At 39.8% G+C, this 26,662-nt stretch overlaps 1 protein-coding gene across 1 annotated transcript; it reads left to right on the forward strand.

Annotated features, from left to right (window-relative positions):
* Positions 1-1,888: 1,888 nt before the first annotated feature.
* Positions 1,889-26,432, forward strand: CIAO2A (cytosolic iron-sulfur assembly component 2A). The gene is made up of 5 exons (XM_069098339.1): positions 1,889-2,202; positions 13,697-13,861; positions 23,518-23,567; positions 24,272-24,317; positions 25,952-26,432. The coding sequence occupies exons 1-5, from the start codon at positions 2,079-2,081 to the stop codon at positions 26,047-26,049; spliced, it is 483 nt and encodes a 160-aa protein (XP_068954440.1). The 5' UTR covers positions 1,889-2,078; the 3' UTR covers positions 26,050-26,432.
* Positions 26,433-26,662: the final 230 nt, after the last annotated feature.

Here is a 26,662-nt window from a genome sequence, read left to right on the forward strand (position 1 = left end):
GGGGGGGGGGGGGGGGGGGGGGGAGGGAGGGGAACAAAATGTGAAATTCAAGGAATTGTGGAATTGAATCCTGTAAACTAAAAGGAAACAAACAAATTAATAAATTAAAGAAAAAAAATAAAAGGGTCATTTTAGAATAGCTTCAGGATGAAATATCACATTTACTTTCAACATCCTTGTTGTTTTGTTGTTGTTTTTTTTGAGCAATTGGGGTTAAGTAACTTGCTCAAGGTTACACAGCCAGTTATTTCTGGGTGTGGTGCTAAGTATCTAAGCCTGGATTCTATCCCCTGGTTATCCTGACACTGTGCCTGGTGCTCTTACTCACTGTGCTACCTGGCCGTCCTGATCTTTGTTTTTTTTAAAAGGTGTAATTGGAGTACCAATTGGAGGAAAATTATAATTCTTTTCCTTAAATTTATTTTTAGTTTTCAACATTCACTTCCATAAGTTTTAAATTTTCTCTCCCTCCTTGTTTTTCCCTTCCTAAGAGGGCATGCAATGTCATATAGGCTCTACATATGCATTCCTATTAAACATTCTTATTTTCACATTAGTCATATTGTATAGAAGAATTATAACGAATGAGAGAAACCTTGAGAAAGAAAAACAAAACAAACAAAAAGAAAATAGTCTGCTTTGCTCTGCATTCAGACTCCATAGTTCTTTCTTTGGATATGGATGGCATTTTCCATCATGAGACCTTTGGAACTGTTTTAGGCCCATGTATTGCTGAGAAGGGCTATCAAAATCGGTCATCAAACACTGTGACTGTTACCGTGTACAATATTCTCCTGGTTCTGCTCATTTCACTCAGCATCAGTTCATATAGGTCTTTCCAGGTGAAATTTATAATTCTAAAATAAATTTTATTATATTTAATCTATTCTTTGAATTCCTCATATTAGAGATACTCCAGTATCCTATTTGTATAATCTGCTTGTGATCAAAATAAGCAAAATTAATAGTCAGATTACAGCACCAAGATGAAATCCAGTAGCATTTAACACACTGCTCCAGCTTGCCTTCTAATGCAAATAAGCAAAAATAACAGACAGGTTGCAATATTATAGTGGGAAATCCAGTAGATTGTCACTTTCTTGAAGGCAGGGGCTGCTTCATTTTGATCTTTGTCTACCTAAATTGAATTTTTGAAATGCTTCATATTTTGCATATGAATGCAAATTTCCCAATTGCATAATCATCTAGATCACCCTAACAATGGTCAAGATGGTTACAGGGACCTGCATAAATTAAAGTGTTGGGTTTCAGGGTTGGGGCATGGAAGGGGAATTTTGTTTATATTTGCAGTTCAATTCTTGAGAACGCTTCAGGAAGCACTGGAGGCCCCGTGGAGGGTGTAGTAGAGAAGATCTGGGGAGGAGGACGAAGATAATGAAATGCTCGTAAATTTCCCCCTCTCCTTTGGCTAGCTGGGCTCCCAAAAGATTTAGTTAGCATAGCAACGGAAACCCACTTCCGGCCCCGCCAGGAAGTGAGAAAAAGGTTTCCCGGAAATGGCTCTTAAAGGGTAGCGGGCTCCTTCGAAGTTTCACAACGGATGCTTGTCTCCCATTTTTGCCTAGGGAATGAGGTCCCCAGGATGCGTGGAACAGAGTGAGAGGAGCGTACATTCTCTTTTACATTATAGTCGGCTTCTGATAATAGTGCGTAGGCACTCGAGACCGTGGAATTTGAGAACTGGTGACAGGAGTTGAGAAAAGCTAGGTTTAATTCAGGGTGGAAACTACAAGTTCCAGAATACACCGCTCCAGTCTACTCCGGAAGGGCCTTGCGTTCCCCACACGTGCCGGGCGCCGGATGGGAACCCCACTCCCCCACCATCCTCACTCCCCAGATCCTCGCTGAAATGAAGCAAAGCATTTTGGGATCTGTAGTCCCCAGTGGAACTGCTCCCTATGTCCTTAGCGCGCCCGAACCTCCATTCTCCCCTCCCCACGACCCTTGTGCTTCCTAGCTTCACTGCCTTGGGACCAGGAAACTGAAATATCTCGTCTGGGGTGGTGGGAAGACGGTGGCTCGGGTGGGACCGACGCCAGGGATGGCGGAGCGGGAGGATGGAGCAAGTGTCCGGGCTGCTTTCCTGGGCGCTGAGCAGAGTCCTGTGGCTCTCGGGCCGCTCTGAGCGGGGAGCTGCCCGGCAGCCCCGGATCATGGAAGAGAAAGCGCTAGAGGTTTACGGTAACTCTCCTCCTCCGGGGCTGCGCTTGGCGGGATTGGGCATCTCGGGGCGGAGGGACCGGGACCCGGGTCTTCCAGCCCGGGGGTGGGGGGCAGGGTCGGAGAAATCCATTCCCACCGCTCTGTGTCGGTGGCAGTGTGTATACTTAGGGGAGCAAGATGTGTCCCCAATTCGCACCCCAGCCCAGACCCGACTCTCAGCACCAGATGCCACTTTATTCTCCATTCCCGTTTCCAGTCTGTAGACATGCACTCTTATTGAAATTGAACAGAGGGTCCCAGCGACACTTTATTGTAAGAATCAACAGCTGAGGGGGGCTCCTTCATCTATGGTGAAATGACTACTTGAATTCAGTTGAATGTTTAACATTTAAGCCCCTACTATGGGCAATGCGTTGTCAGTCAGTCAATAAGCATTTAAGGGTATGCTTGTGTGCGGGGCACTGCTGAGCGCCAAAGAAATGAAGAAAAGTACAACATTCTCTGCCCTCTAGGTGCTCACTTTTAACTGGGAGAGTGTGCAAAATGGGGGAAAAGTGCAAAACAAGATATACAGACCGGATGAACTGGAAATAATCAGCATCTAGGGGGTCAGGAATAGCTTCTCTTGGAAGGAAGGTTTTAGCTGGGACTTGAAGGAAGCCATGAGGTGTAGATAAAGAGGGAGAGAATTCAAGGCATGAGGAAGAGCTAGTGAAAATGCAAGGGCGCAGGAGGTGGAGTGTGTTTAGAGACCTCGAGGAGGCCAGTGTCCAAAGCCTGGAAAGTTAGGAGGGGACCAGGTTGTGAGAGGCTTTGGATGCAAATAAAGGGTTTTATTTTTTATCTTAGGGGGTCAAATAACGATAAGGAACTCTCGGAATTTATTGAATTGAGGGTATGTGTGACACTCAGATGTGCTTAGGGAGTGGGGATACAAACACATAAATGACAAACAGTCTTTCTGCTCAACAGGCTAGCTTTTTCAGGTGAATACCAGATGTAACTGGATAGTGATTTGAGCAGGTAACAAACGAGGGAGATAGCATCAGGAAAAGCTAGGAAGTGGCACCTGAGATGAATATGAATCTTGAAGGAAGTCAAAGTTTCTAAAAGATGGAAGTGAAATTCCATTCCAGGGACGCACAGCAGCCTGTGCAAAAGGTGTGGAGGCATGAGATTGACTGTCAAATCCTGGGAGCAGAAAGTACACCGTTTTGGCAGAAACATGGAGGGAATAAAAGCATTGGTCCAGAGAGGTAGCTAGCCTTAAATATCTAAGGAGCTGGTACTTTATGCTGGAAACAATAGCTATTTAAGCTTTTTGAGCAGGGGAGAGACCTAGTCAATTTGGAGTGCAGTGGGCAATGAAAAGAGCATTGGGTTTGGAGTCATATGACCTGGGTTTAAATCCTGGCTATGACATTTAATAACTTTGTTCTTCACCTCTCTGGGCCTCCATTTCTTTACCTACAAAATGAAGGAGCTGAACTAAATAACTTCTGCAGTCTCTTCCAGCTCTAAGTCACTGATCTGGTCCAACACCAGTGCTTTAGGAAGCTTATTTTATCAAGACAGAAAGAACAGACCAGAAGCAAGGAGACCAGTGAGGAGGCAGTGTGGTACATTAGAAAGAGTCCTGGATTTGGAGTTCAGATGCTGGTCTGTTCCTTATTATGAATGACTTTGGACAAGTGAGTTACTTAATTTCTCTGGACCTCCATTTCCTCATCTGTGAAATGAGAGGAGTGAACTAGATGAGCTTGAAAAGTCCTTCTATCTCTGAGTCATTGATCTAGGTCATAGCCTTTGGGGGTGTTAGGAGTGAGTCCACCAGGTTCCTTTCATCTTCAGTGCAAATAATACTGTTTTATCTCAGCTAAGAATTATAGACTTCAAGGAGCTGAGGGCTGGAATATATCAGTGGAGGTTGAGGGCAAGTAAAGAGGACTTTACTTGAGAGTAGGACTTATTTAAACTCCTGCCATAGATGATTGTCATTGAGAAATGAACTAACAGAGCGGTCTAAACAAATTATCCCAGTGCCCAACCACCAAGCAGAAGGAATCAGGGCAGGAAAACAGTTGCTTTCTTGGATCTGGGAAAAATAAAATAAAAGGTAACTATTTATAGGATCATACATTTTAAGCTAGAAGGAACCTGGGGAGGTGTGGGGGGGAGAGTCATATAATCCAGCTCCCTCTGTTTTGTGATTTGGGAATCCCTTGAAGGTAAAACTGTTTTTCACTTCCAAAATACTTTTGTAAATCATGTTATAACATGAAATACTCTCTGAACCATTGGGACATAATAGTGCCTTAAATGATTAATTTTCTTTTTTTTTCCTTTTTTTTTTTGGAGGGGGAAAGGCAGGGCATTTGGGGTTAAGTGATTTGTTCAAGGTCACACAGCTAGTAAGTGTTAAGTGTCTGAGGCCTGATTTGAACTCAGGTTCTCCTGACTCCAGAGCCAGTGCTCTATTCACCACCTAGCTGCCCCAATGATTAATTTTCTATGTATTTATGTCTTATTTTCCAAACTAGATGGTAAGTTCCATAAGAGCAGAAACCATGTCCAATTCTTCATCCCCATAGCCCAAAACTCCTGGGCACATAGGAGGCACTCGGTACATATTGACTGATTGGTTGATAAAATGTTGAGTAAGACCCCTACTGGGAAAATTAATATTGCAGTTAAGTGACTTGCCTAAGGTCATACAGCTAGGTAGTATTGAAACTGAGACTAAAATACATACTACAAATCAGATAAAAATCTGTTCTATTTTTAACCAAAAGGAGATTTTCCTGTCTCTGCTCCCCACGTCCCCTTGCTCCAAGCTCTGTTCTTTCAGGCCTAGTCCTCCACTAATTGCTCCTGCTTCTGTCCTGTGGGCCCCCATTTTGGGGGGGCAGCTTTAAGACTGAGTGGAATTGCAGCCCATTAAAATCCCTAGATGTTTTTCACATAATCTGTTGTCTAGTCATACCTTCCCCAGATTAGTGAAGCCAATTTTCAATTCAACAAATACTTATTTTTTTCTTTTTTAAAATTTATTTTTAGTTTTCATCATTCATTTCCACAAGATTTTGAGTTACAGATTTTCTCCCTGTCTCTCCCCTACCCCCCACCCCAAGCTAATGAGCCTACTGAATGCCCCTTCCGACAATCTGTTCTCTCTTATATCCTCTCCTATTCCCCCCAACTTTCTAGTAGGGCAAGATGGATTTCTGTATCTCAGTGCCTCAACAAATACTTTATTTTTTTGAGGGCAATTGGGGTTAAGTGACTTACCCAAGGTCACACGGCTAGTTTTGTGTTAAGTGTCTGAGGCCAGATTTGAACTCAGGCCCTCCTGACTCCAGGGCCAGTGCTCTATTCACTGTGCCACTTAGCTGCCCCCAACAAATACTTTTTAACCACTGGCTATAATCAAGGCACTGCTAGCCATTGGGAATACAAAAACTAAAGTGAAAGTCCCTGCCCTCAAGGAGCTTATATTCTACTGGAGGGGATACCATTTGTGTACAGAAAAGTAAGTAAATGGAATTTCAGGAGGGAGAGAGAATTAATAGCTGATAGGATCAGGAAATCCTTCAGTAGGAGAAGACATCTTTGAAGGAAAGTAGGGATTCTTCAAGGTGGAAGAGAGGGAAGGAAAGCATTCCAAAAATAGTTAGAATGTAGTCACAGAACAAATCATGGCACTGGGACAGAAGATCGGAATTCAGGTACAGGGAACAAGGAGGAGGTCAGTTTGGAACAGTTTATGAAAAAAAGTGATAAGTACATCTGGAAAGGTAGATAGGAGTCTTATTGTAGAGTGCTTTAAATGGCAGGCTGAAGATTTTGTCCTAGAGGCATTAGGGAGCCACTGAAGATAATTGAGTTGGGGAATTGCACGGTAAGATCTTTGTTTTATTAATAGCAGTTTGGCAACTATGTGGAAGATGAGTTGGAGAGGGGATGGTGACCCAGTTATGAGGCATTTGTAACAGTCCAAGGAAGAGATGATAGAGCTAGAGGAGTGACTAGCGGAGTGAAGAAAAGAGATGAATTTTAGATCAACTTGGCAGTTGATCAAATCTAGAGGTTGAGAGAGGGAAGATATATCCAAGGTATTAAACCTGAATAAGGTGAAAGATGGTGGTGTTCTCAGCAGGAGGGACATTTGCAGGAGGATAGGGTTTTGAGGAAAGATGGAGTTCTCTTTCGGACATTTTGAATTTGAGATGGGTTACTGATGCAAATTAGATAGAGAGTGAGGAGGGTTGGTGAGGCAAAACTAGATTTGGGAGAGCAGTTTGGGCTAGATATGTGGATTTCGAAGTCACCTTCATGGAGAGGATAATTGAATCCATGTGAGCTGATGAAATCGCCAAAAAGAAAGTTGTAGAGAGAGGGGGCACAAGGCAAAATCTTGAGAAATACCCCCTAATAGAGATTGGGATGTGGATGAAGACTTGGCAGAAGAACCTGAGAAGGAGCATTCAAACAGGTAAGAGACGAACCAAGAGATAGCAATATCACAGAAGCCAAGGGAAAAGAGAGTGCATACAGGAAGAAGCTGTGGTCAGTAGTTCAGAGGGAGGGGAGAGCAGTGATGAAGAAGATTCAGAACAGCTACTGTGGAGAATATGATGGAGGGGTATTGGAGAATGGTGCAATAATGATCTCCAAGTTGAGATTAGTTTGCAATCTGTCAAGTGTCCCAGGCAGCTCTCTAAGGTGAACCATTCATCTGTGATAGCAGAGGAGGTTTATACATAGGGAGTTTCCTACAGTAATGAAATCCCGGGTCCAGACAAAACAAAGTCATAGTGAACCCAGATGCATTTTATAGCATTCTCTAGCAGCATTTGGCACCAAGTGATTAGGAATAGTGAAAGGGGAATGGAACAGGAGGGTGGTAAACCAAGGGTGGGTATTGATTGGCAGGTGGAATTTGTGATTGAGCAGTGCATGGCTGATTTGGTCAATCATAGGATCAAAACTATTGAGAGAACTGAGGCTAAAGCAAAGTTGTTGGGAAACAGTGGTTAAGGAGTGGATAGGGTCTGGGGGTCACGGTGAGGATGAAGATGAGATTTAGGAGCAATCAGGCAGAAGGAGAGTAGATCCACCAGTATCAGTAAATGCCTACTATGGGATAAGCACCATGCTAAGTGCTGGGGATTCAAAGAAAGGCAAAAAACACTCCCTACTGTAAAAGGAGCTCACAGGGCTCCTTGGCTAGGTGGTGAAGTGAATAGAGCACCGGGCTGGAATCAGGAGGACCTGAGTTCAAATGTGGCCTTAGACACTCGACACAAAAATTAGCCATGTGACCTTGGGCAAGTCACTTAACCCTAACTGCCCTCCAAAAAAAAGCAAAAAAAAAAAGGAGCTCACAGTCTAACAAAGGAGATAATATACAAACAACTATGTTTAGAGGCAGCAAGGTGGCTCAGTGGATAGAGCATGGGGCCTGGAGTCAGAAAGATCTGAATTCAAACCTGACCTCAGACACTCATTAGCTGTGTGACTCTGGGCAAGTCACTTAACTTCTGTTTGCTTCAGTTTTCCCATTTGTAAACTTGTAGCACCTATCTCCCAAGGTTGTTTTGAAGATCAAATGAGAAAATAATTGTAAAGTGTTTAGCTCAGTGTGTGGGACATAGTAAGCTATATAAATGTTAGCTATTATTGACTGTGTCCAAACAGGATGAATTGGGGGTAGTCTCAAGGAAGTCACTTTCTTGCAGTAGGTGGGATTTTAATTGAGACTTGAAGAAAACTAGGGAAACCAGGAGGGAGAAATGAGAGAAGGCACTCCAGGCATGGGGGGAAGCCAGGGAAAATGCCTGGAGTCAGGAGATGAAATGTACTATGCAAGGAATAGCCAGGAGGCCAATGCCACTAGATCATAGAGTATATGGAAGCAAGTAAGGTGTAAGAGTAATTGGAGAGGTAGGAAGAAGCCAGGTTACCATGGGCTTTAAAAGTCAAGCAAGGGTTTTTATATTTGATCCTAGAGGTAATCGGGTGCCACTGGAGCTTATTTAATAGGGTCAGACCTGTGTTTTAAGATCAGTTTGACAGCTGAGTGGAAGACTGATTGGAGCACTGAGAAACCAACCAGTAGGGTCTATGGTGGTAGACCAGGAGTGAGGTGATGAGGGCCTGTATCAATGTGGTAACAGTATCAGAGGAAAAAAGGGGGCATATATAAGAGATATATACAAAGGTAGAAATGACAGGACTTGACAACAGATTGGATATGGGGGATGAGAGAGAGTAAGGAATTATGATTACAAGGTTGTGAACCTCAGTACTAGGAGTTGATGGTGCCCTTGGCACCTAGACAGGAGAGGGTTTTACAGGAAAGTTAATGAGCCCAGTTTTGGTCATGTTGAGTTCAAGAGTCCAATAGGCATTTGGAAATCACAGTTTATAGGTTTGGAGAGAAATTAGGGCTGGATAGCATTAGCATAATGATAATTGAATCCACGTGAGCTAATGAGACCACCAAGTAAAATAATATAGGAGAAGAGAAAAGGGAGGGCCCAGGACAAATCCCGGGAACAATAGGGAAGGAGCCAGTATAGACTGAAGGATGAGAAGTTATGACTGGACAGAGGTTTTTCAGAGTTATGGAAAATAGAGATGGAATAGTTATAGGAGTGGTATGACCTCGAGTATGACCTTGCCTCTCTGTAGTGGAGGTATAGAGAAAAATAGAAGTCTTGTGACTTTTGGAGCAGTATGTCTATTGTGAGGCAGTCATATGGGTGAGCAAGACTAAGCCAGTCAATAGGATTTTACATTTATCTCTGTTAAATTTCATGTTATTAGTTTTGGCCAATATTTGCCTGTCCTGATATTTTTGGATCTCAACTAGTGTATTAGCTAGCTCTTCCAGCCTTATCTCATACTCAGACTGGATAAGTATGTTATCTAATCCTTCATCTAAGGTACCAGCAATCCATTAATGACTGTTTTTTAGATTTATTTTTTCAACTCATTTGAAATGCTCTTAATTCTGCTGTCTTCTAACTCACAGCTCTCTAGAGATATTGTTCCCAAGGACAGCATTATATACTTGCTAAAATCGTAAACTCGTAAAACTGGCCTTCCTCTGATTTACTAATCTGGTGATTGTCAGAAAAGGAAATGAGGTTGATTGAAGTTTCCTCTTCTAAATCCTCACAAACAGTCCTAATAATACATTCTAGAATCTGGCCAGGAAACAAAGTCATGCTCACTGTCCTATGGTTTGCATATTTCATTCTCTTCCCTTTTTAAAAAATCAGAACATTTGCCCTTTTCCAGTCCTTTGATAGTTATGGAGTTCCACCTTCTCTCAGTCACTACTTACTTATCCTCTTGTTTACTCTGAACGTTCCCATATCCTTTTTTTTTAATGTCCTCCTTAAAATTGTCCCAGAGGCTTTCTTTAGGTCATGCTTAGCTTTTAAGAAATGTTTTATTGATTCTCTTAATGTCACTTCTAAATTATTCCTCTCCACCATTCTCCATCATAACAAATAATTGTATTTAAGGAAAATGAGCCAACAAATTGACCATGTCTGACCATGCTATGCTTCATTCCATGATTACAGTCTACCATCCATCTCCTAAGAGGAGAAAGGTGGTAGGAGAGTCAGTTCTTTGGAGTCAAGCTTGGTCATTGCATGGATCAGCGTTCTGTCTCTCAGTAATATGTTCTTCTGCACTATTGTGGTAATTGTGTAAATTGTTATTTCAGTTCTACTCACTTTAAGTCCTCATTTTTTCATCAGGGTTTCCCAGGTTTCTTGGAATTCTTCATATTCATTTTCTTCTGGCACAATAATAATCTATTCTTTTAATATACTACAGTTTGTGCAGCCATTCCACAGGTGATGGGCATCCACCTTTTCTCTCTTTCTCCACCACCTCAGCTCGATCTGAACTTTAGTCCTCCTGACATTATTCTTGCACTATATGTGCTATACTACTGTACTTATTCTCCATTACCTATCCCTGTTCTATGCTTATTTTTTTAAGACCCAAGTTAGTTGTCAAGTTCCTTGTGCATTTACATTGGTCTCCTTAGAAATCACTCCCTTTCTCTTCATCTTTAGAATTTCATTCTTGAGGATTTCCCAGTCTTGAGGGATTGATTCTGTAGTATTTTAGGCTGGGCTTAGCTGACTTCTTTTCTAAGTCCTTTGAGATCTTCTTTGCCAAAATGTAGTGTATTTGTTGTTTTTTTTTTTAAAGCAGTCCGGGTTAAGTAACTTGCTCAAGGTTACACGGCCAGGTGTTTCTGGGTGGATGCTACCCGTGTTTCCCCGATAATAAGACCTATCCCGAAAATAAGCCCTCCCCTTACTGTGTAAGATTCCTCTAAAATAAGTCCTCCCCCGAAAATAAGCCCTATTGAGATTGCTACTGTAGTGAAGGTGATCCCCTGCACTGCACGCTACATTACGGTACCCTCTGTATGCACCGTCCCCCCCCAGTGAAACGTATGCCGTGCTCCGAGCTGCATCCAATCAGAGCTGCAGCAGTGAGCGCGTCATCCTGTTCTTCCCCAGTGATTTGCTTGCTGGCGCCATTGAGAGCAGTGCCGCGGAGGAGAGCTGAGGCAGGATGACATAAGCCCTCCCCTGAAAATAAGCCCTCTGGTGTTTTTCTTTCCAAAAAAAATAATAAGACAGTGTCTTATTATCGGGGAAACACAGTAAGTATCTGAGCCCGGGATTCGATCCACATGTCATCCCGACACTGAAGCCGGTGCTCTTACTCGCTGTGCTACCTGGCCGCCCAGTGTAGTGTATTTGTTAGACAGTACACCTGACTTTCCTCTCATCTGGGAGGCTAGGTGGTGCAGTGGATAGAATGCTAGGCCTGCAGTCAGGAAGACTCATCTTCATGAGTTCTGATTCAGCCTTACTAGCTGTGTAACCCTGGGCAAGTCACTTAGCCCTGTTTGCCTCAGTTCTTCATCTATAAAATGAGCTAGAGAAGGAAATGGCAAACCACTCCAGTATCTTTGCCAAGAAAATTCCAAATGCAGTAAGAGTCAGACATGACTGAAACAACTGAATGGCAATATCATAGGTGATAATTTTCCCCCTAAGGTTCCTACCATTTATACTTCATTGACCAGTTTCTCCTTATTTCTCAGAATGGGTTCCAGAATATTTCCCTTATAATACTTCTCCTTCTTTCTAAATAGTGAAATTATCAGTATAACAAGTAAATAATATATATTAAGTCCTCTAAGACCCTTAAGTTGCAGAACAGGGGCTGACTCACACTGATAAAAGAAACTCCTCACCAGGAGCTCCCTGAATCAGTGAACTCAGGTCCAGTCCCTATTCCTCTCTCTATCCTACAGAGGATGAGCTCCAGCAGATATCTAAGTAAATGAACCCCCATATCACCTATCCATGTTTGATTTATGATCTCTTTCCAGAATTTCTTCTCTCGTCCCTCTTTGGGTCTAGGTGGTGTATTTTCATGATGAAAATGCTTCTCTTCTCCCTCCATTGATGTTAACCCAAATCCTTTCCACTATATTTCTAGATTTCCTCACATGAGCAAACCTCTTCGTGTACAGTTCTTCCCCTCTACCATTTTAAGCATTTTGTTCTTTTGAATAAAGTAAACTGTTCTATAACTGTATTCTGCCAAGTCTCAATAAGGTAGAATTTGCCTCTTTGCATTAGGAATCTTAATTCATCTTGTAGCCCAATAACCTTGGTGCATTTGTGTAGAGGCATTTGAAGCCATCTTCAACAATCCCCACTCTTTCAAATCTTTAATTTCCCCATCTCCTAGTTCTTTCCCTACTACTTTCAAACAACCAAATTTCCCTTATCCTTTAAAAAAAAGATCTTTACTGGACTTTACCATCCCGTCAAGCTGTTTTCCAATCTCTCTTCCCTTTCTCTGCCAAATTCTATGAAAAGAAATTGTTAATGTTTTCTGCCCATTGCCTCTAAGATAAAATATACATTTCTCTGTTTATCTAATTAAAACCCTATGTAACTTGGTCCAAACCTATCTTTATAGCCTCATTAGACATTAGTCTCCTTCCCGTTCTCTGTAATCTACCTACACTGGCATTCCTATTCTCCCTCATATATAACACTTCATCTCCCATGCCTTTGCACTGACCATCTACCATGTCTATAATGTACTCCCTTCTTACCTCTGTCTCATGGAATCCCTCTCTTCTTTTAAGCATTGTGTGCACAAAACCTCTCCTGATTCACCCCAACTGCTGGTGCCTCTCAAACTACCTTGTACTTAATTACTTTGTATATGTTTTTATTTATTCATTTTATATTTATGTATGTTTGCTGTCTCCTCTATTAAACTTCTTACAAGTAGAGATTGTTTCATTCTAGGTACTTGATATGATATTAGGTGCTAATATGATAACTGACACATAGTAAGTGCTTAATAAATATTTTTTTATTGGTTGGTTTGTTGACATTGGCAGGAACTCCCCCCCCCCCCCCCCCCCATAACACTATTTTTTAGGACAAGGCAAAATTACCTTTACCTGTTGTGGTTCCTGGAACCAAAATCCTTAGTCATCTTTACGAAGAAGAGAACTCCTCTTATTAGTAGCTCTCAAGGCAGAGTTTCTTGACGTACTTGTTTATTACACTGGGAACTTCATTTCTTGATTATGTACCTATTAACAGTGTTATGTGTAATAAGAACCTATGGTTCAGTAGAAGAACACTGGATTTGGAGTCAGAGGTCCTGTGTTTGAATTCCAGCTCCGCCGCTTATTGTGTATGTGACCTTGGGCAAGTTACTTTTCTCTGAGCTTTAATTTCTTCATTTGTGCAATGAAGATATCGAAGTGGATGACCTTTGAGAAGACCCTTCTAGCTCTAAATCTCTGATCCTATGGATTCCAGTCCTGAGTACCACATCTTAATTTTTCTTCAACTAAAATGATCTTTTCTTTAAATTTGAACTATTTGGCGTTCTGAACATTGCATATTTCATCTTGGGCAGCAAGGTTGCACAGTGAATAGAGTTTTGGGCCTAGCATCAGGAAGACTCAGCTTCATGAGTTCAAATCTGGCCTCATTGTGACCCTGGACAAGTCAGTTCACCCTGTTTGCCTCAGTTCCTTATCTGTAAAATGAACTAGAGAAGGTAATGGCAAACCTTTGCCAAGTAAGTCCCAAATGGGGTCACAGGGAGTCTGAAATGACTCAGCAGCAACAAAACTTCCTCTTACCTGTGTATCATTTTCATTTGCAACCTAAAGAGGAAAGACCTTCTGAAATTTAAGATAAAAAAAACTGGATATGATCTAACAGCCCAAGAAAACAATGTTACTTTAAAAAAGCTAGCAAAAAAAATATTTTAAAAAGAGATTAGCAATGAAAGTGCATGCCAGAAGGCTAGTTAGTTATTACATTGGTTGCTTAAGAGAGCAGGGAAGAAGACGCAGGAACTAAAAAGGTGTTATTACTATTTCCATCGGTAAGTGACGCACTTTCTGTGATACATTTTTCAGATCTAATTCGAACCATCCGGGACCCAGAGAAGCCCAATACTTTAGAAGAACTGGAAGTGGTAACAGAAAGTTGTGTGGAAGTTAAGGAGATACATGAAGAAGATTATCTGGTTATTATCAGGTTCACACCCACAGTACCTCATTGCTCTCTGGCCACTCTTATTGGTAAGCTGAAAGTCCTTCACGGTCCTTTAAACTTTAACTGAGTTAAAGCTCCAGAACAGCCTTGCCAATACTCCCCCTGCCTCTGGGCTCAGGGTACCCAATGACACATAAATGGAAATGAGTCTTCTACCCTTCTTGGTTCTGAATTTTGGAGTAGAGACAAAAGTGTCTTTTTCTCTTCTAGAACCCTCTACTTGTTGCTACCACTGTCCCCCTCTTGTCATCTCTCATTGTGGTTGACATGTACAATCAGTACTTTTTTACATCAGCAAAACATTACTTTTCTTAGAGCATTTGTGGACAGAAATGAGTTGGCAAATCGGGTGATTGTGGTATATTTTCCATTTGCAAGGCTATATTTATTTCATTGTTTAAGATTAGGTATTAATGGGACTGTGTAGCCAGTTTTATGAAGATATACCATCTCTTCATCTCTGTGAAGAATGCATGTTCAATAATGTTCAAATAGTCATCTTTTTGTTATTCATTATGACAGAATTGTCATTCATAATTTTAATTTTGCATATTTAGCTTCCAGAAGGAATTAATTTGTTTTTACCTAACTGCCCCTATACTTTAGGTATTAAGCTAACTGGTTCCCAAATGATATGATCCAAACTATAAGGAATATACTTTTCCCAAAACTCAGGTGGTAGCTGTTTGCTTCAGCTGCCACAGATGTATAATCATGGATTTCTGTGTTTTATATTAAAAATAAATCTCCTGATTTATATAGCTAAAGGTAAATAAATACCCTAGTACATATTTTCCAAACAAACTTTTAAAAGCAACCACACTCTAAGACTCAACTAGGAATTTTTCTCCTCTGTTTATTTAGTGATTATTCTTGGTTATTTTCTTCTTTTATACCTGTTTCCAATTTAATAAAAGCATTTTTTTTTTTTGCTTTTTGGAGGGAAGTTGGGGTTAAGTAACTTGCCCAAGGTTACACGGCTAGTTTTTTTATGTGGGTGTTAAGTGTCTGAGGCCAGAACTGAACTCGGGTCCTCCTGACTCCGGGGCCAGCACTTTACTCACTGAGCCACCTAGCCACCCTTAATAAAAGCATTTTAAAGCTCCTTTTAATCACCAACTTTACTTTGAATAAAAAGCCTCTATTGATTGGTACTTTTCCTTTACCTAGTGCTAAGTACACTGTGACTTAAGGAATCATATTTGTCACAGCATTGAAAAACCCTGGTGTAGTGTCTGTGAAGTGTCACTGAATTGGAAGTCACAAACTCACACTGAGTTTGAAATCATTTTTATGCTACTTAATAACTGGTTGGGCTAGATGATTTCTGACATCCTTTATGGTTTTAAATCTGTAATCCCATGACCACAGATTTTGGGAAAGTAGATTTCAAAAAGTTCATAGGAAGGTTAGGCAGGATCCCATGAAATAAATTCTACAGAGGAAGTTAGCCCAGGTGAAATAGAAAACTCTTAAGAATGAAATTCTGAAGACACAAGGGGAAGCAATTCCATTGTGAAGGAAGAAAAAAAGTTTTAAAGATACTGATAGTTATGCACAGGGAGCCCACTAACCAAATTGTATTTTTAAGATACAGAAGACGGATGCAAGGGCAGTTAACAGGATGAATATAAGTAAACATGGCACAGTCCTGCAAAAATAGTCTTAGTACTAAAGCGCAGAATGAGTTGAGAAGTTGCCAAGGAAAGATGACAACAAAAAAGTATTTTTTAGAAAGCTATTTGGAGAGAAAGAGGAGAATCAAAGCAGGGGTAGGACTTCTGCTTGGAGGAGAGATGGGCTAATGAAAACCAACAGCAGAGAGAGAGATGACCCAACTGGTCGTTTCTTTTCTTTTCTTTTTTTTAAACTTTAATTTATTAATTTGTTTGTTTCCTTTTAGTTTACAGGATTCAATTCCACAATTCCTTGAATTTCACATTTTGTCCCCCTCCCTCCCCTCCCTCCCCTCCCCCCCATGGCGGCTTATTATCAAGTATAGGATCTGTAAATACTTTCACATTATCCATTGGTCAGGTTATAAGGATGGATTGTACCATCTGGAATGAAAAATGGTAAAGAGGACATAAAATCAAATAAGAGAACGAAAAAGATCAGGTATTTTGCTTCCACCTGGATACAAATTTAGTTCTTTCTAGTTCTTTCTCTGGATGCACGTTTTTCTCTCCATCATGCGTCTTTTGGGATTGACTTATATCCCTGTATTGTTGAGAAGAGTCCAGTCTATCAAAGTTGGTCATCACACATACGTTGTGTCTGTAATTGTGTACAAATTCCTCCTGGTTCTACTCTTCTCACTCAGCATCAGTTCTTTTAAGCCTCTCCAGGTAAATATGAAGACCACCTGCTCCCCGTTTCTTATGGCGCAATAGTATTCCATAACATGCATATACCACAACTTGTTCAGCCATTCCCCAATTGATGGGCATCCCTTTAATTTCCAATTCTTTGCCACAACAAAAAGAGCTGCTATAAACATTTTTGTACATATGGGTCTTTCTCCCATTTCTATGATCTCTTTGGGGTATAACCCTAGGAGTGGTATTGCTGGATCAAAGGGTATGAAAGTATTTATAGCCCTTTGGGCATAATTCCAGATTGCTCTCCAGAAAGGCTGGATCAGTTCACAACTCCACCAACAATGCATTAGTGTTCCAGTTTGCCCGCATCCTCTCCAGCATTTGTCATTTTCCTGTTTTGTCATCTTAGCCAATCTGACTGGTGAGATGTGGTACCTCAGAGTTATTTTGAATTGCATTTCTCTAATCAATAGTGAATTAGAGCATTTCTTCATGTGTTTATAGATAGCTTTAATTTCTTTCTCCGAAAACTGCCTGTTCATATCCTTTGACCATTTATCAATTGGGGAATGACTTGTATTCTTATACATTTGACTCAATTCTCTGTATATTTTAGAGATGAGTCCTTTGTCAGAGACATAGGTTGTAAAGATTCTTTCCCAATTTCCCACCTCCCTCTTAGTCTTGGTTACATTGGCTTTATTTGTACAGAAACTTTTCAATTTCATGTAGTCAAAATTATCCATTTTACATTTTATAATGTTCTCTAATTCCTGTTTCGTCATAAAGTCATTCCCTCTCCACAAGTCTGATAGGTAAGCTATTCCTTGTTTTAGCAGACTGCTTACAGTATCAACCCTTATACCTAGATCATGAACCCATTTAGACTTGATTTTGGTATATGGTGTTAGATAATGGTCTATGTCCAACTGGTCGTTTCTTATTTCCATTATGATTTTCTGCCAAAGAGAGTGGGCTTTGACTTGAAATAGTAGAACAAAAATGGTTAATAGGGAGGTAACACCCAAAGTAATTAAGGATATAGTAATGGAGCATCTAATTGCCTTTGATAAATTCAAGTTACCTGTCCCTGAAAGAACCAATGAGTATAATAGCTAAATCATTGTTAGTGACTTTTGGAAAGTCATGGAAAATGGGAAAGATATCACAAGATTGGAGAAGAGCAAATTGCTTGAGTTTCTTTTTTTATTATATTTTTATTTCATTAATATTTTCCTATTGCATGTAAAAAAATTTAACATTCATTAAAAAAAATTTAGTTAACATATTCTCTCCTCACCCCTTGAAAAGACAAGCAATATGATACTGATTACATGTGTGAAGTCATACGTATTTCCATATTAGCCTTGTTGCAAAGGAACACACAAAAAAATCCCAAGGAAAATAAAATTAAAAAAAAAAATGTGTGCTTCAATCTGCACTCAGAGTTTATTAGCTCTCTCTCTCCAGAATTTGATAGCATTTAATGGCTTGATTTTCAAAAAAAGGAAAGAGAACAGAATCTGCAAGATACAGGCCAGTGAGCTGGACTTCAATTCCTAGGAAAATTCTAGCAAGAATTATTAAAGGGATAGTTAGTGAATATTAAGAAAAAAGAAATTATGATTATAAAGACTTTATCAAGAATAGGTCATGAAAGACTGATCTTATTTCCTTTTTTGATAGGATTACTGAGCTTATGGGTGAGGGTAGTGCTAGAGAAATGGAAGCTTCTTATAATAGATCTTATGCTATTCTTGTGGAAAAGATGGAGAGATGTGGAGGGGATCATACAATTAGATGGATTCGGAACAGGTTGAATGGCAGAATTCAGAGTAGTTTTTAGTGGTTCAGTGTCAGTCTGGTAGGAGTCTTTAAGGAGAGTTCTCCAGATATTCGTGCTTGACTCTGTGCTGTTTGACATTTTTTGTCAGTGTCTTGGCTAAAGGTATAGATGGCATGCTCATCAACTATGTAGATAGCACAAAGCTGGAAAGGGTGACCAACATTCTGAATGATGAAATCAGTATCTTAAAAAATCTTGATGGAACAGAAAGTCTAGTCTGAAATCTAGAGTGAAACTAATCCTTGGGGCAACCAGGTGGCGCAGTGAGTAAGAGCACCGACCCCAGAGTCGGGATGACCTGGGATCGAATCCGGGCTCTGATACTTAGTACCACACCCAGAAATAACTGGCCGTGTAACCTTGAGCAGGTTACTTAACCCCAATTACTTAAAAAAAAAAAAAGAAATCAATCCTAAGAAATTTAATAGAGAGAAATGTTAAGTCATACTTGAGTTCCAAGGTAAACTTTCCAGGTAGAAGACAGTATGTTTTAATGGCAGTTCTCCTGTAAAGGATCTGAATTGGGGAAGGCTAGTGGATTGCAAGTTTAGCTTCAGCCAGCAGTGTGTGATGTAGTAGCCAGAAAGGGTAATGATGACCATTGATTTTGGGATGTGAATTTGATGGGATGTTACTGTTCTCTAAGAAATGATGAATAGGAAGAATATAGAGAATCATGGGAAGACTTCTGTGGACTAATGCAGAGTAAAGTAAGCAGAACCAACTGAGCTATTTTTTTTCCTCTTTTTCAGTCTTTATTATAAGGAAGGATATGGGAAGTGTATATTAGAAAATAGAGGTCATATTCAAACTAAAGATAGCAAGAATAAACCTACTTTCTTTCAAAACAAAGAAACAAAAACTAATTTGATATTGGGCAACATTAAGAGAGGTATAGCTTGCAAAAGTAAGGAGGAACTAGTCCCTTCCATGGTTTGCTTCTTTCTGAGGTAATTCCTCTATAATAACATTTTTTATTTTACTTATGTCTTTGCTTACTTCTCTTTTCCTTTCTTTTTCTCTCTCCTAGAAATACTAGGAGCCTTTTTCTTACTAAGGCTAAGAGAAGCTTCTAGGCTTTTGCTCTTTTCTTTTTCACCCTTTTAAGATGCTCTTCTAACTTCAAGGGTCTATAATTTCCATTGGTGTAAATGTTTCCTCCATCTACACAAACTATAGTCTCTCCACACCTTAATAGGATTTCTTTGGGGGTTTCTGTGACTGAAAAAAAAACCAAACAATCCATCACCTGGTGTTGTCCTTTTCTGGTAATGACCTTCTTCATCCTTTAGCAAGGTTGGTCATTGGGCAGCAAGCTTACAGGGTATCTCCAGGCCCTGCCCTGAGCCTTTCAGGTGTGATGGGTCTTGCCAGAGCTGGTGTTCCTATACCCAAGGGTCAGATTCTTAGCTTGGCCCTCCCCTTTTTTCTTTTTTTTTTTTTAAGCAATTGGGGTTAAGTAACTTGCTCAAGGTTACACGGCCAGGTGTTTCTGGGTGGGTGCTAAGTGTCTGAGCCCGGGATTCGATCTCCAGGGCATCTCAACACTGGAGCCGGTGCTCTTACTCGCTGTGCTACCTGGCTGCCCCCTCCCCTTTTTTCCTAACTCAACATACATTGTAGGTGTTTTCTTATCAACCCTGACTTGCTTGTATCCCTTAGTGATAGCCCTTAGCACCTGCCATGTTTATAAACTGCCACTGAAACTTTAAAGAAAGCTGTTGCTTAATTACTACTGAACACTTTAAATAGAACTTCAACAGAAAATTAAACAGATTTAATTACACTGGTTTTATAATGAGCTGTTCAAAATCAAGAGCTTTCTAAAGCACCCTTGCTTATTATTCCATAGAATGTTGTTCTGTAGTTTAAAAAAAAAAAGTTCTTTTTATTCCGAACTTAACAAATAGCAACTAAAATGAGCACTTACTTATATACAGTAGAATTGAGTGTGAGGGTAATACATGAAATTGCTCTTCTCTTTTATGTACAACTTGTTTTTTTTTTAAATTATGTAATAAATCCTATGTGTTAACATGCTGTGTTTCTTGTCTGTGGTTCCTTTGGGTTTTCCTTTAGTTCTCTTTTAAGAATTAAAAAAAATCTTTCCATAATCCTCTTTTTTTTTCCTTTTCTTTCTGATTTTGACAACCCTATCCTATCTCCCCTCTCACTTTTTTTTTTTAAGCAATTGGGGTTAAGTAACTTGCTCAAGGTTACCCGGCCAGTTATTTCTGGGTGTGGTGCTGAGTGTCTGAGCCCGGGATTCGATCTCCAGGTCTATCTCAACACTGGAACCGGTGCTCTTACTCGCTGAGCCACCTGGCCGCCCCTTCCCCTCTCACTTTTAAGACAAAACCTTTGTAAAAAGTATTCGTGGTTAACTAAAACAAATTCTCATATTGACTATGTTCAGAAATATTTATCTTTCTGCAACTTGAGATCATCACCTCTAGTTTCCTTAGGAAGGTTCATAGAATGAGAAGGAAGGAAAGAGAAATTTTGAGTTGTGTATTAGCTAGCTGCTTACCATTTTCTGCTTGTCTAATAGTGTCTGTGGTGTTAGTTATGTAAGCACTTAAATATTTAAGAAGAAAGGGGAAGCAATGAGATGAAAAAAATACATGACATTTAAGTAAATGGATATTGGTGGAATACCTAAGACCACCTGAGGAAATCTCTAGTATGGGTGGTGTCAAGAACGAGTGACTTATAAATAAATTCTTAACCCTGAGTGTTAGCTAAGAGATGTCAGATGTTAGATGTGGCAGGAGCATGATATAAGAACAGCACTTGGTTTAGACACTGAAGACCTCAGTTCTAATGCCAATTCTGCTACTTACTAATCATGTGACCTTAGGGGCAATTCTCTTCCCTTCTCTGGGCCTTACTTTCTCTGTAAAATTGGCTAGGGGGGGAGGGGGGTGGTCAGGGGAGGTTGAACCAGATGACCTCAAAGGTCCCTTCCAGCTTTAAATATTCCTTTGTTCCTAAGTCACTTAACCTTTCTGGGTCTCGGTTTTCCCTTCTATAAAATGGAATTAAACCAGATGATCTCAGAAGGCCCTTTCAGCCCTAAATGTTATGTTTTGAGTAGCCTCTGTTGTCAGTCTTCAGTTTGGAAAAGCAGTATTGCCTGGGGGTATATTCTCCTCTATTGGAGGGTGATCAGGAACCTCCCTGATTTACCCAGTTGTGAAAGTGCATATCAGGACATTGGAAAGAGGTAAGTCTGAATCATATGGATGACTAGGTTATCACATACATATCACATACATTGCGTCAGACAGAAATTGACCCAAATGAGTGATCTCCAGTGTAGTTCTGCAGGCCACATTGCAGTCTGTGAAATAATTGAGTGGAACACGAGTGCCTTTGGGTGTAGTTTTGGGATGACCACATAGTGTTTAGAAGCACTTTCCAAGTTAATATTTTATTCTTGTTCCCTCTACAGTTGTAGTTTCTTGATTGTCCTTTCATTGTTCCTTCTCATCATCATTTATATCAGAAATATGCAGCAGGCAAGGGAAGTGAGACTGAGGAAGGGGAAGGGAGAAAGGGAGTAGTGAGAGCCGTCAGAAACCTTTCTCTAGGCCACTAAACCACAGCTTGGATTAAGTCCTATATAAACCAGCCATTGGGAAGGAGATGATATTTCAGATTCCTTCTCTGCTTGGACAAAGAGCAATGCAGTTACTTTTGTTGACACTTTCAGCACTCCTTTAATTACTGACTATTTTTGTAAAGTCCTTGAATATGCTTCAAGGATCTTAGTGTGGGATAGTATGGTCATTGTTGAAATTTGATGCTGTGAATATTGTCTTAAAGTGGCCAATGTACTAGATTGACTTTTTGTACTTGGAAGAAGACATTAATGCTCATCTGTAGTCACTCTAGTGAGTAATTCTGGAGAGGGAATTGTCCAAGGAGGCATTCACCATAGTTTAAATAATTTGAAATTACCAAACAAAAGTCGGGACAGATTCATTTGGTTGGAAGACAGTTTCATCACATTCTGAACAAGAAATACTGCAGCTAAAATCAGGTGCTATTTATGATTAGAATATGTCATCTAAGGATAACTAATTTGGGAAAGGGTACATAGGAGAAAGAATAGCTTTTATAGACCTTCTTTAAGACTAACCGTGTACGTCGCTTTTAAAGTAATATTTTCCTGCTGAGTTGGTCTATGCTCCCACCCCTTCTCATTTTCTCATTCCTTTTTAAATGATTCTGGTAGCATAGATAATGGTACTTAGACCAGACACACATTGATTTCACGATGCTGTAAAGGTAGCAGGCCTAAAATTAGGGTGAAGTGGAGTTGTCATGGTAATTTTTTGCTTATTTGAACCCTGAAAGTTTTTCTAGCAGGTTAACAATGCCCTGACACTACCACCTATTAAGTGCAAGGATGTATGAGTTTCTCTGAGAAACAAGGCTAGGAAAGTGGAACTGGTGTTATATCACTGTCAATCTTCTGTTGGAACTGTGATCTCCTCCTTGTGGGGATTCTGTTCAGTGGTGTAGATTACCGCTCTTTTGACTTTGTCATCCGGTGTGATCCTTATTTATGGATTAAAAAAAAATCCTCCATAAAGGACCTTGCCGATATACTGGGGGCTTTTTTTCTGGCTCCTTTAATATTTAATGAACACTGTGGGCTGCCCATCTCTAATCCACATTCATTTACACTGCATGCCTCGCCACTTCCTTTTTCTAGTCCCAGTGTCTTGATATCTTTGACGTCACTTCTCATTTACAAGTCATCTTTGCTAGTATAATAAGCTCACATTTATATAACTCCTAAAGGTACTTTATCTCCTTGCATTATCTCATTTGATCTGTGGAGATCAACGCTATGAGATAGGGGCTATTATCATCCTGTTTTACAGAGGAGAGAACTGAGGTTGGCAGAGTTTAAGTGTCACACAACTACTAAGTGTCAGAGGCTGGATTTGATTGTAGGTTTTCCCAACTAGAAGTTCAGCAGCCTATCTACTGATACCTATTATGTGTAGCCTTTTCACTCACAGTCTGTATACATGTCATTGTCACCTACTTTAAATTTCTGCAACCTGAAAATATCTGTTCATGATTTGAGCAGTTTAGCAAAAGTTGTTTGATTGAGTGACCTTATGTAGTTAGAAAATATAAGGCCAGATTTATTAGATAAATGTTGAGTATTCTTTTATTTTTAAATGTTTGCCCTAAGAACATCCAGCAGAGAAGGCATTAATTCTGAATTTGTCCTCTGTAACCATAGAGAACACCAGATTTGGCAGATTTCTCGTGATTTTTCTATATTTTGTGTGATCCTTAATTTATTAAGCAGTTTAGGATTAGTCACTAATCACAGTGGCACCCACACAGCATGCCTCCTTTCAGTCTTCCAGGAGACAGCCACTATCGAATAAGGATGGTGGGACACCTGACAATAATTACTATCACAGAGTCACCTCTGTCTACTTTGTTCAAAGCTTGTCAATGTAATTCCTTTCTCTATTTTTTGCAGGGCTTTGCTTACGAGTGAAACTTCAGAGGTGTTTACCTTTCAAACATAAGGTAAAGAAAAATATTTTTGACCAACCATTCTAAATGGCATTCGGGTTTCCAGGCCGTATTTACTTCTCTATAACTGATGACAGATAGCTCATGTTGCCCAGTCATGTGAGTGACCTGTGAACCAGTGGAGTTTGAACTTTTATCAGTCATTTAGTGCAAGGACTGTGTATCTCATGCACCATGCTCACAGATGAGATGAGGCAAGTGTTACATCAGAAAAGGCATTTAGAGATTTGTAGCCCCTATAAAAGGAGGGGCTTGAACTAGAGATTCATTCCCTGTGGTCCTTTCCAACACCAATATTCTTTGGTGCTGTGGTTCTGACTCTCAGGCCCAAAACATGTGTGTTTGTAGTCACTCTCAGTATTCATCAAGAAGTAAATAATACATTCTCAGGTTTTCTGAATATTAGAAATTCCTTTTGTTTATCAAGTGCAGTCTGCCTTCTTACTTGCCAAAGAAATTTGTTTTAATTTAATGAAACATTCTTGATGGCTGTTTGAAAAACTGACTTTTTAAAAAAATCAATAATTTCCAGAAAAGTATTACAAATACTGAGGGTTTGAGTTTAACCCAAAGCTGCACAATTCTTTATTGGAATAAATGGAACTCAGATCCCCAGATTCTTAACCCTTCACTTGCCATCCCTAACCATGTAGTCTTTAAATGCTTTAATGTTTGTGTTTAATTTTTTTTATCTCTAGTTGGAAATCTACATTTCTGAAGGAACCCATTCCACAGAAGAAGATAGTAAGTGGTTCTGAAACATGATAAAAATGGACATATTAGTCTTTTGTGGTGAATACTGAATCATGCAATTAGCCAGCAGATATTTATGGGGTAGTTATGTACATAAAACAACAAGGCACATATTGGTTACTCTTCCATTGGCGGAGAAACCTAAGGGATTTTGAAGTTGGGATTTTATCCGTGATAACTTAGAAACTGAGCAAGCTTGGTCCCAAATTGAATTAAATTTTGGGTAGTTCTGTGACAAATAGGAAGAACCATATGATATTAATGGAGAGAGAACTGAACTTGGGATTTGAGGTCCTGGGGTTAATAAGTGGGAGGTCTGCCATGCACTATGAGATCCTGGGAAAATCACTTAGTATCTCCAAGTCTTGGTTTTCTCACAGGGCTGTTGTGAGACTTATATTCAATAATAACATGTGTGAAAAGACTTTGTAAACTGTGAAGCCCCAATGCCAACATGAGACAGTTTCTTCCCCTTTATTAGAGAAACAAGGAGGCCTTGTTAGAACTCAGATGACCTTGAGTCCATTCAGGCTGGTTTAAAAAAAAAATTTTCATAATTGACAAATCTATTACCAATACTGTAGTGATGTGAAGCCATGTGGCCCAGGCCCAGAATACAATGGAATGTGCCTTTTTTAAACAACATGTTTTGGGACGGCTAGGTGGCACAGTGAACAGAGCACCAGCCCTGAAGTCAGGAGGTCCTGAGTTCAAATCCAGCCTCAGACACTTAACACTTATTAGCCCGTGTAACCTTGGGCAAGTCACTTAATCCCAACTGTCCTCCAAAAAAAACCCAAACATGTTTGGGGTGGTAAGAATAATAACCTACAGGGGCGGCCAGGTAGCACAGCAAGTAAGAGCACCGGCTCCAGTGTTGAGAAGACCTGGAGATCGAATCCTGGGCTCAGACACTCAGCACCACACCCAGAAATAACTGGCCGTGTAACCTTGAGCAAGTTACTTAACCCTGATTGCTTAAAAAAAAAAAATAATAACCTAAATTAATATCATTTTAAGGTTTGCAAATCAGTTTCTTTATGATAGCCTTAGGCAGATTCTATCTTCATTTTTCAGAAGGGGAGGCTAGGTTTAAAAGGTTAAGCAATTTTTCAATGGTCCACACAGCCATTAAGTGTTGGAGCCAATTGTTCTTTCCACTTAGTCCTGTCTTTGGGGTTGGAGTGTGTACTATACTCATTTAGCTGGATGGGGCTACCCTTTATTTTCTAAAAGATTCAATTTTACCACAAATCCATGAAACCTAATCTGTGATAGGAAAACAATTAATTAAACTCCTGAACCAGTGAAATCATGAGGCTTTGGGAATAGCCCCAGGACCTAGTCTAGTACCCGGCTCATAGTAGGTGCTTAATAAATGTTTGTAGTTTGATTGATTGTCTAAAACAAAAAAAAGAAAGAAAAGCAGTAATTCCACCTTGGCCTCAATACCCCACCAAGAAGGCTGTCTATAGCAACTGCATGATGTGGTAAAAACTGTAATCAAGGTTTAAGTGATAAATGCCCAGATAGTTAAGTACTCTGATTCCCTGGATGTAAACAATATTGATTGCCTCAACTTGTTGACGTTATTATCTGTTAACTTTATTCTTTATATTTTGCAGTAAATAAACAAATCAATGACAAGGAGAGAGTAGCAGCCGCGATGGAGAACCCCAACTTACGGGAAATTGTCGAACAGTGCGTCATTGAACCTGATTAGCGGCTTTTCTGAAAGTCACCAAATTATAATCAGTTGATATATTTAACTTTTTGTTAAATAGATGCCCTTTTGTTTATTACTTGGACAATTTGTACCTCCAAGCACTTTTTTAAAAGAACATTTCCTGAGCAAGACTTAATTATAAGGTAGTACCTATTATGTTAATGTATGTAACATTCTCAGGTTTTATCACATTTGATGATCAGACAGAAGAATATTTTCTAGTTACTGTAGATAAGACATATGACTATTTTTCAGATGCCCATTCTGACACCACACTGTTCTTTGGCAGACCAGCTATCCCTGCTGTACATGGACAAATCAGGCTTCAATCATTACTCTGTAAAAATAGAAATAAAATACAGATGATTCTTATAATAAAACTACCCTGTCATTTCAGTGTTTTTTTAATTTCTGAATAATAGTCTGAATGTTAACACTCAGGAGATATTTCTAAAATGTTGGCCCTGTCGATTTGTTTTCTTAAGATCCAAGAAGTTGATATTTACCCAGGAGCCAATTTCTAAAAGTAGGGGAAATGAATGTAGTTAAAAACAAATGAGTAATCTATGGTCTGTGTTTGGTCTTAGAACATTTGATGTTTCAGAGGAGT

The sequence above is a fragment of the Petaurus breviceps genome, unplaced genomic scaffold (assembly GCF_028583685.1).
Source record: "Petaurus breviceps papuanus isolate PSGF00001 unplaced genomic scaffold, PetGlider_PUasm1.0 37, whole genome shotgun sequence".
Lineage (NCBI taxonomy): Eukaryota > Metazoa > Chordata > Mammalia > Diprotodontia > Petauridae > Petaurus > Petaurus breviceps.

Coding starts and splice junctions, on each gene's coding strand:
- CIAO2A (XM_069098339.1), top strand. CDS start 2,079: ATGGAGCAAGTGTCCGGGCTGCTTTCCTGGGCGCTGAGCAGAGTCCTG. Junction 2,203..13,696: donor GAAAGCGCTAGAGGTTTACG/GTAACTCTCCTC, acceptor TACATTTTTCAG/ATCTAATTCGAACCATCCGG. Junction 24,318..25,951: donor CCATTCCACAGAAGAAGATA/GTAAGTGGTTCT, acceptor TATATTTTGCAG/TAAATAAACAAATCAATGAC.